Source organism: Arachis hypogaea, chromosome 10 (assembly GCF_003086295.3).
Source record: "Arachis hypogaea cultivar Tifrunner chromosome 10, arahy.Tifrunner.gnm2.J5K5, whole genome shotgun sequence".
NCBI lineage: Eukaryota > Viridiplantae > Streptophyta > Magnoliopsida > Fabales > Fabaceae > Arachis > Arachis hypogaea.
This window is the reverse complement of record NC_092045.1, coordinates 80,725,258-80,744,849: the sequence shown is the minus strand read 5'-3', so window position 1 is coordinate 80,744,849 and position 19,592 is coordinate 80,725,258. Positions and strand designations below refer to the sequence as shown.

At 36.8% G+C, this 19,592-nt stretch overlaps 1 protein-coding gene across 1 annotated transcript; it reads right to left on the bottom strand.

The window, feature by feature from the left end:
- Nucleotides 1-16,563: 16,563 nt before the first annotated feature.
- Nucleotides 16,564-18,285, bottom strand: LOC114924583 (cystathionine beta-lyase, chloroplastic-like). Its single transcript, XM_029289463.2, has 5 exons — nt 17,663-18,285; nt 17,474-17,586; nt 17,220-17,291; nt 16,997-17,049; nt 16,564-16,820 (listed from the first exon to the last, which is right to left on the bottom strand). Exons 1-5 carry the CDS (start codon nt 17,880-17,882, stop codon nt 16,685-16,687), a joined length of 594 nt encoding a protein of 197 aa, XP_029145296.1. The 5' UTR covers nt 17,883-18,285; the 3' UTR covers nt 16,564-16,684.
- Between the last annotated feature and the right edge of the window lie 1,307 nt (nt 18,286-19,592).

Here is a 19,592-nt window from a genome sequence, read left to right as displayed (position 1 = left end):
AAAGAAATCCTAGCTCGAAACCTCCCATTCCCTTTTCCAAACCCATTCCTTTTCCCAAACTCATGGGAGAGACCTGCGACTGAGAGAGAGCCGTTCAGCCAACGCCCCCTCACTGTGCCCGCAGTCTCCTCTCGCACTACCCAACCACAGCCAACACCACCTCCATCGAACAATGCGACGTCGTTGACTCCTATGTGTTTGTCGCCTCCTGCTATTGCTACTGCTCGTCGCATCCTGTCCTGTGCCATTGTGTGTCCGTCGTCGTCCTCCTTTTGTCAGTCTGGTCATGTAGTCGTCGCTATTGTCGTCGGTGCCGTACTTCTTCTCCTGTCTCCCTCTTCTCTGCCGATGGTGCATCAGCCATAAGGTATGTATTTTTAATTTTTTTTAAGTTATTCAGTATTTCAAATTTTCAATAATTTAGTACTTTAGTTAGAATTAATTGATTAATGATGTTGATTATCTATGTTAATTATTTATGTTGATTTTTGTTTGATTTCTATTAGATTGTTCAGTTTTTTGTTTTATGCTGTTGATGTAATATATTGTTGATTATAGTATAATATTAGTATATTGTTGTTGTAATATCAGTTTTTTATTAAATTGTTTGATTTCTGTTGATTATATTGTTGATTATATAGTAGTAGATTGTTGTTGTATATTATTCCTGTAGACTAGTTATTTAGTACTGGTTAATTAGGAATTTAGAAATTTTTATTGTATTAAATTGAGATACTAATGTAATAGTACTAACAAATTTTATGTTTATTTTTGTATTACTTATTTTTAGGATTTGAGACTTAATGTTTATTAAAATGTTATTGGAAATATGTATTTTAAATTTTAATTTTTAAATTTTTGACTATTTTATATGTTTCACTTATGTAGGACTGGATTAACCAATTGAACCGATGATCTACCGATTAAATTAGTAATTTAGTGTTCTAATAGTCTGACCGGTTTGATTACCGGTTCGCTTCTGATAATTGTTTTATTTAATTTAATTATTTTTAAATTTACTAAATTAAATTAGTAATTAATTATTTAATATTATTTGAAATATATTAAATTATAATTTAGAATTAAATACTATTTATTTTAAATGAATATATAGAACTCCAAATATTAAATGTTTAAATTTAAAATTTAACGGATCAATTTAGATTTATTTAATTATATTTAAAAGATTATAATTTTAAAGTTATATTTAATTTAAATATAATTTATCAATATAAAGTAGATTCTTTTCTTTTAAACATAGCTTAATTTTAAAAAGTCTATTTTACATTGATAAACTATGTTTAAATTAAATATGATTTTGAAATTCTAACTTCTCTAAATCTAGTTCAATGGATCTGAATCAAATCATCACATTTTTTTATTTTAACATTTAGAGTTGTATTTATTAGTTTAAATTAAATAGTATTTAATTTTAAATTATAATTTAGTATATCCTAAATATATTAAATAATTAATTATTAGTTTAGTTTATTAATTTTACAAAATAATTAAATTAAATTAAACTATGAAATATTTCTACTAATTATAAAAAATTTACCACCAGAAACTATATATATAAATCATAACCGAATGGGATTTATCCGATTTGAGCTCGGTTTGGGATGGGCACGCCCGATCTATCCTTGCCCCCAAGAAAATAGACTTTGGGTGATAAAATTATTATCTTTTGTTTATGAAAATATTATTTATTTATTTTTATTAACGAAAAATTTCCTTTGGGGCCTCAATGTATATTGAACGAAACATGCTCTAATTGTCTCCCTTTTAATATTCAAATTTAATTCTAGTTAATAAAGAAGCAAAAGATCAACTAAGGTCTCAATGGTTACTACGAGAAAATAAAAGATCAACTTTATTTATATATGACACTTAACATAATTGTTGTAATATTCTATCATCAATGTTTTTAAGTCACCTAAGCCATATCAATATACATATGGTCATATTTTAAATTTTTGGACAACTTGCTAAATAAAATTCAAAAATTATTAGAATAGTGACTAATTTAGCTACCGATTCTAGTAGTCGTTAAAACCTTGGTCACTAAATTTAAAATAACAATTGATATTGGTCGCTAATATTTAGTGACCAATTTTCAACCAAAACCACCTAGCCGTACAAAATAATTTTAGTCACTAAATCGGTCGCTAACAAGATCGGTTGTTAGATAGCGACCAATATTCCGGTCACTAAATCAGTTGCTGAGGTGTTCGGTTGCTAAATGGTGATCAATATTTCATCAGTCGCTAACTTTTTAATTGCTAAATCGGTCGCTAATAGTTAATTCAAATTTCCAAAATCGGTTGTTAAATTGGTTGCTACTGCTGCTTCTTAATTATAAATTTTAACTAAATTTTGCATATATCACTATTAAAATTTAATTTTTAAATATAATTCTAATTCAACAAAATATATAAATAAACAAAGATAGATAACTATTTAGTAACATTAAATGCCAACAATTATTAAAATTATATAAAGATGAAATAGAAAATAAATTCTAATACAAATAAATTTATATTTATGTATACTATATATATGTATTGAAAAAAATGAAGGTAGAAACAAATCCATACAAATACAACAAATTTATATTTATATATACTACATATATGTCATGCTGTCATCTTTGATCACTGATAATGACCTCTTCAATTTTTTCATCCTCTCTTCTTTCTCATCACCATAAAGTAACAACTTCAATGCCAAATTTATTTTATTGCTGCACTTCTTTTATTTCTCAGCATAAACTCTTTGAAATAATAAAAAATCCAACGTTGCCTTAATTAGTTTTGTTGCATTTCATGATGTGAAATTAAAAATTCTAACAACATTATCCCAAACCAGTTTATACTTCTCAAAATTAATTTGATATATGAATCTAATTTTAGTGTAATTTTTTTTAATATTATCAAATGCATCAAAATTAAACAACAACAATAACAACTAATAATAATAAGTTAAAAATGTAGGGTGATTCTCTGGTGCCCATGTGATTGGTGGCTAAGAATGACCACGGTTTGACCTTTCAGTAGTATTTGGACGCCACGTGTCATGAACCTCTCAGTAATTAAGTGTGGTAACGGTTATACTAACGGTTAACACAATTAACACAATTATATGGGATTATTTTAGTCATTTCATAATTAAAAGTCCATCATTTCAATATTTCAGAACATAATAAAAGACTAGCAACTGTTTCATTTAGTGGTTAGTGCCATCCCTTCCTCCTCCGATAATCATGAACAGCGTGAAAGACCTAGATGAGCAAGATAGAGAAGAAGCATGAAGTATACAAAACAAAGGACTTCGATACTAACTAGATAAGTAAAGAAGGAAAAAAAAGAAATCCCAAAGCACAGTTGGGTTAGACTGAGAGTCCCTAATCTCCTAACACCATTTCACATACCAGTGGAAACCCATGAACCCGTATGCAGTAGCCTTATTTAATCGATCACCCACTTTCCTGCTGGAGACCACCGCCACCACTTCTTTGACGATCGTAGGCCTCTTGATAGGAAGACGACCACCACTTCTCCTATCCGTGACGTTAAACCTCAACGCCTACAACCACTGCCAATGCTCTTCTCCTCCATAAAACCCAATAACGAACTTCTTGCCAGGCTTTGAAGTTCTTAACCACCCATAGTGATTAAGCACCAAACACAGTTGGAATCCCCTAGTTGTTCATCCACTCGGTACAAAATCACTAATTCCATCAATAGATTTGAAAATTCCTCCATTTCTCCCACTCGTCTTTCCCAATATTTCTACTTTTATTTTTCAAATTTTTAAAATATCTATGTGATGAGCGGATATTTTATACGCTTTTTGGGGGTAATTTCATGTAGATTTTAGCATGTTTCAGTTAATTTTTAGTAGAATATTATTAGTTTTTAGGCAAAAATCATATTTCTGAACTTTACTATGAGTTTGTGTGTTTTTCTGTGATTTCAGGTATTTTCTGGCTGAAATTGAGGGAGCTGAGCAAAAATCTGACTTAGGCTGAAAAAGGACTGCTGATGCTGTTGGATCCTGACCTCCCTGCACTCAAAATGGATTTTCTGGAGCTACAGAAGTCCAATTGGCGCGCTCTCAACGGCGTTGAAAAGTAGACATCCAGGGCTTTCCAGCAATATATAATAGTCCATACTTTGCACGAGGATAGACGACGTAACTTGGCGTTAAACGCCAAGTTCATGCTGCTGTCTGGAGTTAAACGCCAGAAAAACGTCATGATCCGGAGTTGAACGCCCAAAACACGTCATAACCTGGAGTTTGACGCCAAGAAAGGCCTTCACACGTGGAAAGCTTTAGTCTCAGCCCCAGCACACACCAAGTGGGCCCCAGAAGTGGATTTCTGCACCAATTATCTTAGTTTATTCATTTTCTGTAAACCTAGGTTACTAGTTTACTATTTAAACAACTTTTACAGACATTTCTTGTACCTCATGACACTTTCAGATCTGAATTACATACTTTGTGACGGCATGAGTCTCTAAACTCCATTGTTGGGGGTGAGGAGCTCTGCAGCGTCTCGATGATTTAATACAATTCCTTTGTTTTCCATTCAAACACGCTTGTTCTTATCTAAGATGTTTATTCGCGCTTAATTGTGAAGAAGGTGATGATCCGTGACACTCATCACCTTCCTCAATCCATGAACGTGTGCCTGACAACCACCTCTGTTCTACATCATATTGAATGAATATCTCTTAGATTCCCCAACAGAATCTTCGTGGTATAAGCCGGATTGATGGCGGCATTCATGAGAATCCGGAAAGTCTAAACCTTGTCTGTGGTATTCCGAGTAGGATTCCGGGATTGAATGACTGTGACGTGCTTCAAACTCCTGAGGGCTGGGCGTTAGTGACAGACGCAAAAGAATCAATGGATTCTATTCCAACCTGATTGAGAACCGATAGATGATTAGCCGTGCTGTGACAGAGCATAGGAACGTTTTCACTGAGAGGATGGGAAGTAGCCACTGACAACGGTGACACCCTACATAGAGCTTGCCATGGAAGGAACTTGTGTGTGAGAAGAGGATTTCAAGGAAGAGTTGAAGCTCAAAGGACAAAGCATCTCCAAAACTCCAACATATCTCCCATTACTGCACAACAAGTAACGCTATTACTCTCTATTATTTTAACTTACAATTTTAAGTAGTTTGTAGTTTGGCTTTTTACAAACAAATCCAATTAACTTTATTAGCCTCCTGACTAAGATCAATAAAATAACATTGATTGCTTCAAGCCAATAATCTCCATGGGATCGACCCTTACTCACGTAAGGTATTACTTGGACGACCCAGTGCACTTGCTGGTTAGTTGAACGGAATTGTGAAAAGAAAGTAATCAGTTAGTTAAATTAGTTCTCTTTGGCACATGCCAAAGAGCCATTAATTAAGGATCACAATTTCGTCCACCAAGTTTTTGGCGCCGTTGCCGGGGATTATTGAGTTTGAACAATTGAAGGCTTATTTTATTTCTTAGATTAGGAATAGTTCCTTTTTGTTGTTATAGAGTCATCAAATTCTGATAGGATAGTTTATTTTCAAAAAAAATTCTTTTCAAAAATATTATTTTTCTTAATTAAGTGTTAATTTTTCGTGAGTTTAGTGTCTTATTCTAGGTTTGGTGTTAATTGCATGTTTTATATGCTCTTTGAAAATTTCGTGTTAGTGTTCTTGGTTCTTCCTTGATCTTTAAGTTGTTCTTGATAATTGGTTATACCCTTTGGAACCTTTTTCAAAAATAATTTTTCTTGGATTGAATCTTGTGCCAAACTTTAAGTTTGGTGTTTTCTTGTTAATCTTTTTTATAATTTTCGAAAATTTTCTTAAAGTTTTCTAAAAATTTTAAGTTTGGTGTTCTTTCTTTTGTTCTTGGTGTTCTTGTGAATCTTCAAGGTGTTCTTGAGTTTTTCTTGTGTCTTGATCTTAAAATTTTTAAGTTTGGTGTTCCTTGGTGTTTTCCCTCCAAAAATTTTCGAAAATAAGGAGCATTAGATCTAAAATTTTTAGTCTTGTGTCTTTTGCGTGTTTTTCTCTTTCATCATAAAATTCAAAATTCAAAAATTTTATATTTTTCAACTACTTTTTCGAAATTTCTTTAAAAAATTTTAGATTTTAATTTCATTTTTTTCGAAAAAAAATTATATTTTTAACTTCTTTTTATTTATTCCATTTTTATTTATTCCATTACTATAAAATAAATAATTCTCAACATATAAATTCTTAACTTGTATTCCATTATGGAAGTAAGTATGAATGGACAGTCCAAGAGGACTCTGGGGTCATATGCTAACCCCACTACTGCTTCATATGGGAGTAGTATCTGTATACCCTCCATTGGAGTTAGTAGCTTTGAGCTGAATCCTCAGCTCATTATCATGGTGCAGCAAAACTGCCAGTATTCTGGTCTTCCACATGAAGAACCTACAGAGTTTCTGGCACAATTTCTGCAAATTGCTAATACAGTACATGATAAGGAAGTGGATCAGGATGTCTACAGATTACTATTGTTTCCATTTGCTGTAAAAGATCAAGCTAAGAGGTGGTTAAATAACCAGCCTAAGAACAGCATAAAAACATGGAAACAGCTGTCAGAAAAATTCCTGAATCACTATTTCCCTCCAAAACGGATGACACAGCTAAGGCTAAGCATCCAAGGCTTCAAACAAGGAGATAATGAATCCCTTTATGATGCTTGGGAGAGATACAGAGAGATGCTAAGAAAATGCCCCTCTGAAATGTTTTCAGAATGGGTGCAATTAGACATCTTCTACTATGGGCTTACAGAAAAAGCTCAGATTTCTCTAGACCACTCAGCTGGTGGATCTATACATATGAGAAAAACAATTGAAGAAGCTCAAGAGCTCATTGATACAGTTGCCAGAAATCAGCATCTGTACCTAAGCAGTGAATCTTCCATGAAAGAAGAAGCTAAAACAGTAACTGCAGAACTCAGTCCGGTGGATCAGGCTAATGAATTCAAACAGCAATTAGACTTTCTAACTCAGCAGCTAGCCGAATTCAAGGAAATATTACAGGAAACAAGAATGGCTAACAGGAACATGGAAGTGCAATTAAAACAGACAGAAAAGCAACTGTCAAAACAAATAGCAGATGAATGCCAAGCAGTTCAATTAAGAAGTGGGAAAACATTAAATACCTCACTTCAAAGCAGCAAGAAGACAGGAAATGAACAAATAGCTACTCAAAATCCCTCTGAGGACAGGCAGAGCCCAGAAAGGGATAAAGCTGGCGCTGAACGCCCAGACCATGCTCATTCCTGGCGTTCAACGCCAGAAACAAGCATGGATCTGGCGTTGAACGCCCAAAAGGAACATGGTTCTGGCGTTCAAATGCCAGTAACAAGCAAGGAGGTGGCGTTTAACGCCACCCCAGCTTCCACCCCTGGTATTCAAACGCCAGTGGGTGATCAGTCACATACAGGTGCTGATAACAATCCTTCCAAAAAGGCTTCCCAACCCACTTCTGTAGGTAATAAACCTGCAGCAACTAAGGTTGAGGAATACAAAGCCAAAATGCCTTATCCTCAAAAACTCCGTCAAGCAGAACAGGATAAGCAGTTTGCCCGCTTCGCAGACTATCTCAGGACTCTTGAAATAAAGATTCCGTTTGCAGAAGCACTTGAGCAAATACCTTCTTATGCTAAGTTCATGAAAGAGATCTTAAGTCATAAGAAGGATTGGAGGGAAACTGAAAAAGTTTACCTCACTGAAGAATGCAGTGCAGTCATTCTGAAAAGCTTACCTGAGAAGCTTAAAGATCCTGGGAGCTTTATGATACCATGCACATTAGAAGGTGTTTGTACCAAGCAAGCTTTATGCGATCTTGGGGCAAGTATCAACCTAATACCTGCATCTACTATCAGAAAGCTTGGTTTGACTGAAGAAATCAAACCAACCAGGATATGTCTTCAACTTGCTGATGGTTCCATTAAATACCCATCAGGCGTGATTGAAGACATGATTGTCAAGGTTGGGCCATTTGCCTTTCCTACTGACTTTGTGGTGCTGGAAATGGAGGAGCACAAGAGTGCAACTCTCATTCTAGGAAGACCTTTCCTAGCAACTGGCCGAACCCTCATTGATGTCCAAAAAGGGGAAGTGACCTTGAGAGTCAATGAGGAGGAGTTCAAGTTAAATGTTGTTAAAGCCATGCAACATCCAGACACCCCAAATGACTGCATGAGTGTTGATATTATTGACTCTCTGGTAAGAGAGGTCAATATGGCTGAGAGTCTCGAATCAGAGCTGGAGGACATCTTTAAAGATGATCAGCCTGATTTGGAGGAATCAGAGAAAATAATAGAACCTCTGAAAGTCCCTCAAGAAGAGGAGAAACCTCCAAAACCCGAACTCAAACCATTACCACCATCCCTGAAATATGCATTTCTGGGAGAAGGTGAAACCTTTCCTGTAATTATAAGCTCTACCTTAGAGCCACAGGAAGAGGAAGCACTAATCCAAGTGCTAAGGACGCACAAGACAGCTCTTGGGTGGTCCATTAGTGATCTTAAGGGCATTAGCCCAGCCAGATGCATGCACAAAATCTTGTTGGAGGATGACGCCAAGCCAGTGGTTCAACTACAAAGGCGGCTGAACCCAGCTATGAAAGAAGTGGTGCAAAAAGAGGTCACTAAATTACTAGAGGCTGGGATTATTTATCCTATTTCTGACAGCCCCTGGGTGAGCCCTGTCCAAGTTGTCCCTAAGAAGGGTGGCATGACAGTGGTTCATAATGAAAAAAATGAACTGGTTCCTACAAGGACAGTTACAGGGTGGCGTATGTGCATTGATTACAGAAGGCTCAATACAGCCACCAGAAAGGATCATTTTCCTTTACCATTCATAGACCAGATGCTAGAAAGACTAGCAGGTCATGAATACTACTGCTTCCTGGATGGATATTCAGGTTATAATCAAATTGCAGTAGATCCCCAGGATCAGGAGAAAACGGCATTCACATGCCCATCTGGAGTATTTGCATACAGAAGGATGCCATTTGGCCTGTGCAATGCACCTGCAAACCTTTCAGAGGTGCATGCTCTCAATTTTCTCTGATATGGTGGAAAAATTTCTGGAAGTCTTCATGGATGACTTTTCAGTATTTGGAGACTCATTCAGCTCCTGCCTTAACCACTTAGCACTTGTTCTAAAAAGATGCCAAGAGACTAACCTGGTTTTAAACTGGGAAAAATGTCACTTTATGGTGACTGAAGGAATTGTCCTTGGGCACAAAATTTCGAACAAGGGGATAGAGGTGGACCAAGCTAAGGTAGAAGTAATTGAAAAATTACCACCACCTGCTAATGTTAAGGCAATCAGAAGCTTTTTAGGACATGCAGGGTTCTATAGGAGGTTTATAAAGGATTTTTCAAAAATCGCCAAACCTCTGAGCAACCTGCTAGCTGCAGACACGCCATTTATCTTTGATGAAGAGTGTCTGCAGGCATTTGAGACTCTGAAAGCTAAATTGGTTACAGCACCAATCATCTCTGCACCAGACTGGACATTACCATTTGAACTTATGTGTGATGCCAGTGACCATGCCATTGGTGCAGTGTTGGGACAAAGACATGACAAGCTTCTGCACGTCATTTACTATGCAAGCCGTGTGCTAAATGATGCACAGAAGAATTATACAACCACAGAAAAAGAGCTACTTGCAGTGGTTTACGCCATTGACAAATTCAGATCCTACTTAGTAGGATCAAAAGTGATTGTGTACACTGAACATGCTGCTCTTAAATATCTACTCACAAAGCAGGATTCAAAACCCAGACTCATCAGATGGGTGCTGCTTCTGCAAGAGTTTGATATAGAAATAAGAGACAGAAAAGGAACAGAAAATCAAGTAGCAGATCACCTGTCCCGAATAGAACCAGTGGAAGGGGCGTCCCTCCCTCTCACTGAAATTTCTGAAACCTTTCCGGATGAGCAACTACTAGCCATCCAGGAAGTGCCATGGTTTGCAGACATTGCAAACTACAAGGCAGTAAGATTCATACCCAAAGAGTACAGTAAGATGCAATCAAAGAAATTAATCACAGATGCAAAGTACTATCTTTGGGATGAACCATATCTCTTTAAGAGATGTGCAGACGGAGTAATCCGTAGATGTGTGCCTAAAGAAGAAGCACAGAAGATCCTTTGGCATTGCCATGGATCACAGTATGGAGGACATTTTGGAAGTGAACGAACAGCCACAAGAGTCCTCCAAAGTGGCTTCTACTGGCCTACTCTCTATAAAGATTCCCGAGCATTTGTACTCAACTGTGATAGTTGCCAAAGATCAGGCAACCTGCCTCACAGTTATGCCATGCCTCAACAAGGAATCTTGGAGATTGAGTTGTTTGATGTATGGGGCATTGACTTCATGGGACCTTTCCCACCATCATACTCAAACACTTATATTCTGGTGGCAGTGGATTATGTATCCAAATGGGTAGAGGCCATTGCAACACCCACTAATGACACTAAAACAGTGTTAAAATTCCTCCAGAAACATATCTTCAGCAGATTTGGTATCCATAGAGTGTTAATCAGTGATGGGGGCACTCATTTCTGTAATAAACAGCTCTACTCTGCTCTAGTACGTTATGGAGTCAACCACAGGGTGGCTACTCCATATCACCCACAAACTAATGGGCAGGCTGAAGTCTCAAATAGAGAACTTAAAAGAATCCTGGAACGGACTGTAATTAACCGTAGAAAGGATTGGGCAAGAAGCTTGGATGATGCTCTATGGGCATACAGAACAGCATTTAAGACCCCTATAGGGACCTCCCCATACCAGCTGGTGTATGGAAAGGCATGTCACTTGCCAGTGGAACTGGAACACAAGGCCTATTGGGCAACCAGATTCCTGAACCTTGATGCCAAGTTAGCTGGAGAAAAACGATTACTCCAGTTAAATGAGCTAGAGGAATTTAGACTCAATGCTTTCGAAAATGCAAAAATTTACAAAGAGAAAGCAAAAAGATGGCATGATAAGAAATTGTCATCCAGAGTCTTTGAGCCAGGACAGAAAGTTCTGCTATTTAATTCAAGGCTCAAATTATTCCCTGGGAAATTAAAATCCCGGTGGAGAGGTCCATATGTAATCACAAGCGTATCACCATATGGATACATAGAACTTCAGGATAGTGACTCTAACAAAAAGTTCATTGTTAATGGACAAAGAGTTAAACACTATCTTGAAGGTAATCTCGAGCAAGAATGCTCGAGACTGAGACTTAATTGAAGATCAGTGATAGTCCAGCTAATGACATTAAAGAAGCGCTTGCTAGGAGGCAACCCAGCCATGTACAAAGTTTAAATACTAATTAAATAAATTTTCTTTCTTTACAGGTTTAGGTCTAAGTATCTTCAAAGGTGAAATAGCAAATTTACTGAAGTCCCAAGAGTTACAGAGAAATTTGGAAGCTCACTGGCATGAAAAAGCCAGTAAGAAACACTTTGGGCGTTAAACGCCCAAAAGAAGCACCCACTGGGCGTTTAACGCCAGTAAGGGTAGCCTTCTGGGCGTTAAACGCCAGAAAGGAGCATCTTCTGGGCGTTAAACGCCAGAAAGATGCACCTTCTGGGCGTTTAACGCCAATCTGCTAGCATTCTGGGCGTTTAGAAAAACGCCCAGTAAAGAAGGACTTCCTGGCGTTCAACGCCAGAAAGAAGCATCACATGGGCGTTGAACGCCCAGGAGAAGCAACATGTGGGCGTTAAACGCCCAAACCATGCACCATGTGGGCGTTTAACGCCAGGATGGTGGGAGGAGGTACAATTTCGTTTTTCTTTGCAATTTTTCAAAAGTTTTATGTTTCAATTCATGATTTCTTGCATAAACATATTTTAAATTATCACTTTCAATTCCAAAAGTTTTTATCCGAATTTCTTAAATCCTTTTTTTCAAAAATATTAAATATATCTTAATCCATAAAGCCAAATGGCTTTCCAATTCAAGCCATCATCTTTTCAAATTTGTTTCCAACACATCAATAATTCCTTTTAAGAAAATCCTCTTCAAAATTAAATTTCAAAATTATCTTTTAAATTATGATTCATATCTTTTCCTTTTTAAAATTATATCTTTTTCTGATCATAATTTTTAAAAATCATATCTTTTATCTTATCTCTTTCTTATTTTTCGAAAATTTCCCACCCCCCATCCCTTTATATTATATTCGGCCTCCTCCTCCTCATCTTCATCCAACACTTGCTCTCCTTCTATCCCTCTTCTTTCTTCTCCTTTGCTTGAGGACAAGCAAAACTCTAAGTTTGGTGTGCTTATCCGTGATCACAAAAATATACTCACTTAAGATCATGGCTCCTAAAGGAAAGCAAACCACCCCAAGAGGGAAGAAAGAAAGCGCTCCAAAGCCACTTTGGAATCAAGGGAAGTTCTTAACTAAAGAACATTCAGACCATTACTACAAGATAATGAGTCACAGATCAGTGATCCCGGAAGTCAGATTTGATCTGAAAGAAGATGAATATCCGGAGATCCAAGAGCAAATTCGAAACAGGAATTGGGAAATTCTGGCCAATCCTGAAACGAAAGTGGGGAAGAATATGGTTCAGGAATTCTATGCTAATCTATGGCAGACAGAAAGGCAAAGAATCATTGGAGCTGCTCTCTTTGACCATAAGACCTTAGTCAGAGGAAAGATCATTCATACCAATTCTGACAAGATCAGGGAGATATTCAAGATTCCTCAACTGAAAGATGACCCAGACTCCTTTAATAGGAGAATGATGAGAGTCAATAAAGGGTTGGACAAGGTTCTGGAGGATATATGCATCCCTGGAGCCAAGTGGACTACCAGTACAACTGGCATCCCAGTTCAACTCAAAAGAGAAGATCTAAAACCAGTAGCCAGAGGCTGGCTGGATTTTATTAGTCGTTCCATATTGCCCACCAGCAACCGTTCTGAAATTACCATCAAAAGAGCTGTCATGATTCACTGCATCATGTTGGGAAAAGAAGTGGAAGTCCATCAGCTGATCTCCTGTGAGCTATATAAAATAGCAAACAGGAATTCTAAGGACGCCAAATTGGCTTATCCAAGCCTAATTTCTATGCTTTGCAAAGATGCTGGAGTAAAGATGGGAATAACTGAATATATCCTAATTGAAAAGCCCATTACTGGAACATCAATGATCAGACAACAGCAGCAAGAGGATGCAACCAAGAGGAGAGCACAAGAAGCCCTCCCAGAACTGCCCCAATTCGAATATTGGGAACAACTTGAGGCCTCTATTTCCAGATTGCAAGAAGCTATGGATCAAATAAAGGAAGAACAGAACAATCAAGGCAGCATGATTTGCAAACTGCTCAAAGAACAGGAAGAGCAAGGGCGTGATCTAAGGGAGCTGAAGCGCCAAAAATTAATCCTTGAACCACACCCCAAAGAACTAGAGGAGCATCCACTCCTCAAAACAACAGGTTGCTGAGTTCCAATTTTTCTGTTTTAACTTAGTAATAATTATTCCTTTTAGAAATTGACCTTAGAAGATATTTAGTAGTAATTAGGATGTCTATTTTGATTTTCTTTCCAATTAAGCTATAATTTATTTTTCTCATCATCATTAGGCATGAATAAAGTAGTAGATTTTTTTAGAATAAAGAAGTGATCTATATTTTTCGAGTTCTTAATAATAAATTATAATTAATTATATGTGGCGGCAATACTTTTGTTCTCTGAATGAATGCTTGAACAGTGCATAATATGTACTTTGAATTTGATGAATATTGGCTCCTGAAAGGATGAGGAACACGAAAAATATTGTTGATAATCTGAAAAATCATGAAATTGATTCTTGAAGCAAGAAAAAGCAATTCAAAAAAAAAATATTCACAAGCCATGGGCACTAGCCAAGAGTAAAAAGGATCCAAGGCTTTGAGCATCAATGGATAGGAGGGCCCAAGGAAATAAAATCCAGGCCTAAGCGGCTAAACTAAGCTGTCCCTAGCCATGTGCTTGTGTCATGAAGGTCCAAGTGAAAAGCTTGAGACTGAGTGATTAAAGTCGTGATCCAAAGCAAAAGAGTGTGCTTAAGAGCTCTGGACACCACTGACTGGGGACTCTAGCAAAGCTGAGTCATAATCTGAAAAGGTTCACCCAGTTATGTGTCTGTGGCATTTATGTATCCGGTGGTAATACTGGAAGACAAAGTGCTTAGGGCCACAGCCAAGACTCATAAAATAACTGTGTTCAAGAATCAACATACTACACTAGGAGAGTCAATAATACTATCTGAATTCTGAGTTCCTAAGGATGCCAATTATTCTGAAAATTTAAAGATACAGGGAGATGCCAAAACTATTCAGAGACAAAAAGCTACAAGCCCCGCTCATCTAATAAGAATCTGAGCCTCATCTAAAACTCGAGAATATTATTACTTCTTTATTTCTGTTAGAACCTATTTTATTCATCTAGTTGCTTGAGGACAAGCAACAGTTTAAGTTTGGTGTTGTGATGAGCGGATATTTTATACGCTTTTTGGGGGTAATTTCATGTAGATTTTAGCATGTTTCAGTTAATTTTTAGTAGAATATTATTAGTTTTTAGGCAAAAATCATATTTCTGGACTTTACTATGAGTTTGTGTGTTTTTCTGTGATTTCAGGTATTTTCTGGCTGAAATTGAGGGAGCTGAGCAAAAATCTGACTTAGGCTGAAAAAGGACTGCTGATGCTGTTGGATCCTGACCTCCCTGCACTCAAAATGGATTTTCTGGAGCTACAGGAGTCCAATTGGCGCGCTCTCAACGGCGTTGGAAAGTAGACATCCAGGGCTTTCCAGCAATATATAATAGTCCATACTTTGCGCGAGGATAGACGACGTAACTTGGCGTTAAACGCCAAGTTCATGCTGCTGTCTGGAGTTAAACGCCAGAAAAACGTCATGATCCGGAGTTGAACGCCCAAAACACGTCATAACCTAGAGTTTGACGCCAAGAAAGGCCTTCACACGTGGAAAGCTTTAGTCTCAGCCCCAGCACACACCAAGTGGGCCCCAGAAGTGGATTTCTGCACCAATTATCTTAGTTTATTCATTTTCTGTAAACCTAGGTTACTAGTTTACTATTTAAACAACTTTTACAGACATTTCTTGTACCTCATGACACTTTCAGATCTGAATTACATACTTTGTGACGGCATGAGTCTCTAAACTCCATTGTTGGGGGTGAGGAGCTCTGCAGCGTCTCGATGATTTAATACAATTCCTTTGTTTTCCATTCAAACACGCTTGTTCTTATCTAAGATGTTTATTCGCGCTTAATTGTGAAGAAGGTGATGATCCGTGACACTCATCACCTTCCTCAATCCATGAACGTGTGCCTGACAACCACCTCCGTTCTACATCATATTGAATGAATATCTCTTAGATTCCCCAACAGAATCTTCGTGGTATAAGCCGGATTGATGGCGGCATTCATGAGAATCCGGAAAGTCTAAACCTTGTCTGTGGTATTCCGAGTAGGATTCCGGGATTGAATGACTGTGACGTGCTTCAAACTCCTGAGGGCTGGGCGTTAGTGACAGACGCAAAAGAATCAATGGATTCTATTCCAACCTGATTGAGAACCGACAGATGATTAGCCGTGCTGTGACAGAGCATAGGAACGTTTTCACTGAGAGGATGGGAAGTAGCCACTGACAATGGTGACACCCTACATAGAGCTTGCCATGGAAGGAACTTGCGTGTGAGAAGAGGATTTCAAGGAAGAGTTGAAGCTCAAAGGACAAAGCATCTCCAAAACTCCAACATATCTCCCATTACTGCACAACAAGTAACGCTATTACTCTCTATTATTTTAACTTACAATTTTAAGTAGTTTGTAGTTTGGCTTTTTACAAACAAATCCAATTAACTTTATTAGCCTCCTGACTAAGATCAATAAAATAACATTGATTGCTTCAAGCCAATAATCTCCGTGGGATCGACCCTTACTCACGTAAGGTATTACTTGGACGACCCAGTGCACTTGCTGGTTAGTTGAACGGAATTGTGAAAAGAAAGTAATCAGTTAGTTAAATTAGTTCTCTTTGGCACATGCCAAAGAGCCATTAATTAAGGATCACAATTTCGTCCACCACTATGGAATGCATTACCAAAAGGGTGGGATGTTTAATTATGTTAGTTTTAGTGATCCATATTTGTACCGTGTATTTACTATCTTTACAACAGTCAGACGAAACTCCAACATCCTTCAAACTTTTCACGTGTTAAATCTGGGTTGGTTATTTCTCCTTAGTCACTGTAGCCACGCAAAAACCTTAGTCACCATAAACCACACCAAAAATATATACCAAATTATTGACACAAATACCATCATCGATGAGGTTGAATTCATGTGGGTTTCCATTTACATCTTTGGTAGTGAAGTGATGAGCAGAGAGATAAGTTGGTGCCACTACAAGATATACCATTTTCTCAGGCATCCACTATATAATGCGATCTTTAGTTATACACACATTTTATTTGTCACACATTTTTAAGCATATATATTACTGCTAAATTAACAGCTTCCATGAAGCCTAATCAACAACAAAAACCAATAATTACAGCTAAAATCAATAACAAAAGTGTTTATGTTAGGGTCTCAAATCAGTTCTTACAGTTTATTAATTAATTTTGTGAAGTTGGCCTTTTTACATGACTAGCATTTTGTGAAGTTAGAGAATTGCTTCGACTTGAGTCTTTCTCTCCTGTGAACTTGGATCGTCTCATTGCAGTATACCCAAACTTGGCAATGTCATTATACCTGACAGCATTATTAGAAAGTCTAATTTTTAAGACAAACTCAAACATGACTTAAAGCACCTTTCTATGGAACTAACCAAACACTGGCATTATCAATGTGCTTAATTTACAGCAGTGTGAATCTTCATCAACAATGAAGATTCTAACATAAGAAGATGAATAGAAAGAGAATGTTACCAGATGATGCTTAGAACCATGCTACAGATACATAGCGGGTAAAACCAAAGCAACTGCAGGGAAGAATCAGAAAATGAGATATGGAGCAAGCAGATTACAACAAGCATATAATTCGAAGAAAATGGGAAGAATGTAACCCCTTTGAATCCTCAAAATTAAGCTGACTTCAAAATTGTTCACCAAAATTGAAGCCTGAAAACACAACTAACAGGACACAGTGAACCTTTCTAAAGCATCTCGAGTGGGATTTTTCACTTCTGGTATAATCATAGGGACCATTTTCTATTGCGTTAGGCTGCATGAATAGGAGTACTGGTCAATAAACATAATGAAATCAAGAGAAAACTACTCCCTCCATTCCAATTAGCACTCTTACTTTTTCGGTACATCGAAAAATCAATGTATCTAGACACATTCATGTCCAAATTCATTGGAAAGGTTCATGTCACGGTGTGTATCAAAAAATCAAAGCTTTACCTGCTTAAAAGTAGTAGTCTGATAGAGCGGATTACTGATTGCTCCAAAAGGATCAGATTCATTCTCAAAATTCATAACCAATATTGAGATATTAGGGTCCAAAATTTCCCCTTCTGCAAACAGAAATGACTAGGATTTACACGAAAAACATAAAACAACATTTTGTAAAGTCTGGTTTGCAGCACATACTAGCAAAACAATCCACTGCATCATTCACCAAAGATGGAGCCATCACTTTATCAACCAAGCAATTCAGCTTGAAACCCTTTGCAAAGATCACTCTCTTTGTGCCGAAATTTGCTGAATTCTCAAAAGCCAAGCAGGCCCAACTGTTTGAAGCCGTTGTTCTCTGTAACAGATCACACCAATGATAGAATGAGAAGCATGATTCAAAATGGATTATCATCATTGAAAAGAAAAATTCAAAGCTTCTGATCGAAATAAAAATGGTCCTGGAATCAAGTTTCCCAAAATGATGGGGTGAGAAAATTCTCACTTCTCAAAGCCTCAAGACTACATTTTTGCGCAGCTCAGCCATGGGGTGATAATTCAAAATGTGTTTGTTCACCAAAATTATTATGTCAAGGGATTAATTTGTCTAGTATTCTAAAATATTAAGAATTAATTTGACAATTTCTTTTTATCAAAATATAGTTTATTCGACACAAAAATCATTAAAGATCAATTTAGAATATCACACTAGTCTTATGATATGAGGATTGAGTAAGTACGATGAAAAAGGAAACAAATTTAAGAGAACATTTTGAGTTTGAGCTTCTAGCACCTCCTTTGCAACTAAAAAAGAAACAAATTTTTTTTTCTTCAATAGAAATATAGCGCTAATATATATCATATATAATTCATAAGCTGATGTGGCTAATCAATAAGTGCAAGTGCTTTATTTTATTGCTTAGCCACACCAGAAACATGAAGAGGATATCAGAGAAGAATTAAAATGAATGGATAATAATAATTAACAAAAGCTGGCTAGCTAGGTAGTGCTTTAATTTCTTTGAATTTCCAACCAATACTACTACTGGATTTCTTATTACTACTTCTTTTCAATAAAGTAGCACTTTCCTCCTCTATACTCACAAATATATAATTCGAATTAATTAAACTTCTAAAATGAACTAACTTCCATATATGAAATTGAGGAATCTATATATAAACCTATATGATGTTTGTTGTGTTGATGAACAGGCAAAGACACTTTTATTATTACTTGAATCCCTGCATGCACAAATAACACAAATAAAGTAAGACTAATTACATATTAAAAATAACTAGCATACTTGGTTTTCCTAATCTTTTGTTGCAACTGAATTAGCTCTTGTCATTCATCTTTTGTTGCAACTGGCATACTTGGTTTTTCTAATCTTGAAGAACTGAGTTTGTCACAGAATGAAGAGCTAAAAGGTGAACTTCCAAAGTCTAATTGGAGCAGTCCTCTAAGGATGTTAGATCTCTCTTACACAGCGTTCTCAGCAGAAATACCTGATTCCATAGGCCAGTTGAAGTCTCTTAACCAACTACGGCTACAGGAATGCCAATTTGATGGATTAATTCCTGTGTCTTTATAGAACCTTACTTGATCTATGGCTACAGGTTTGCACCACTGTTAAAGATCCATCCATGCTGAATATGCAAACAGACATGTATCAAGCTGTGGCTGCGGCGGCACTTTAGGATCCTTCTAAACAGCATCCTTCTTCCTTACTTCGATTTCAGCAACCACAGAACTTCCCAAACAGGACTGCTGCTTTAATGCATTCACAGAATTGCAGCAATCACCACCTCAACAAGCTTTCCAAATTGATCAAAAAAATCAGTCACAAACTCCAACAGATTTTCATGTTGTTTTTAGTTAGATTTTATTAATTATAGTAAGTTTTAGTATGTTTTAGTGCAAAATTCACCTTTTGGATGCTACTTTGAGTTTTTGTGTTTTTTCTATGTTTTTAGGTGATTTTTGGGCGAAAGTAGCAAGATTATCAAAGTTTTGTTCAGAGCTGAAGAAAGGATAGCAGATGTTATCAAGTCCTGACCTTCGTGCATTCCAACGGGCATTTCATGAGCTACAGAGGTCCAATTGATGCGTTTTCAACGGCGTTGGAAA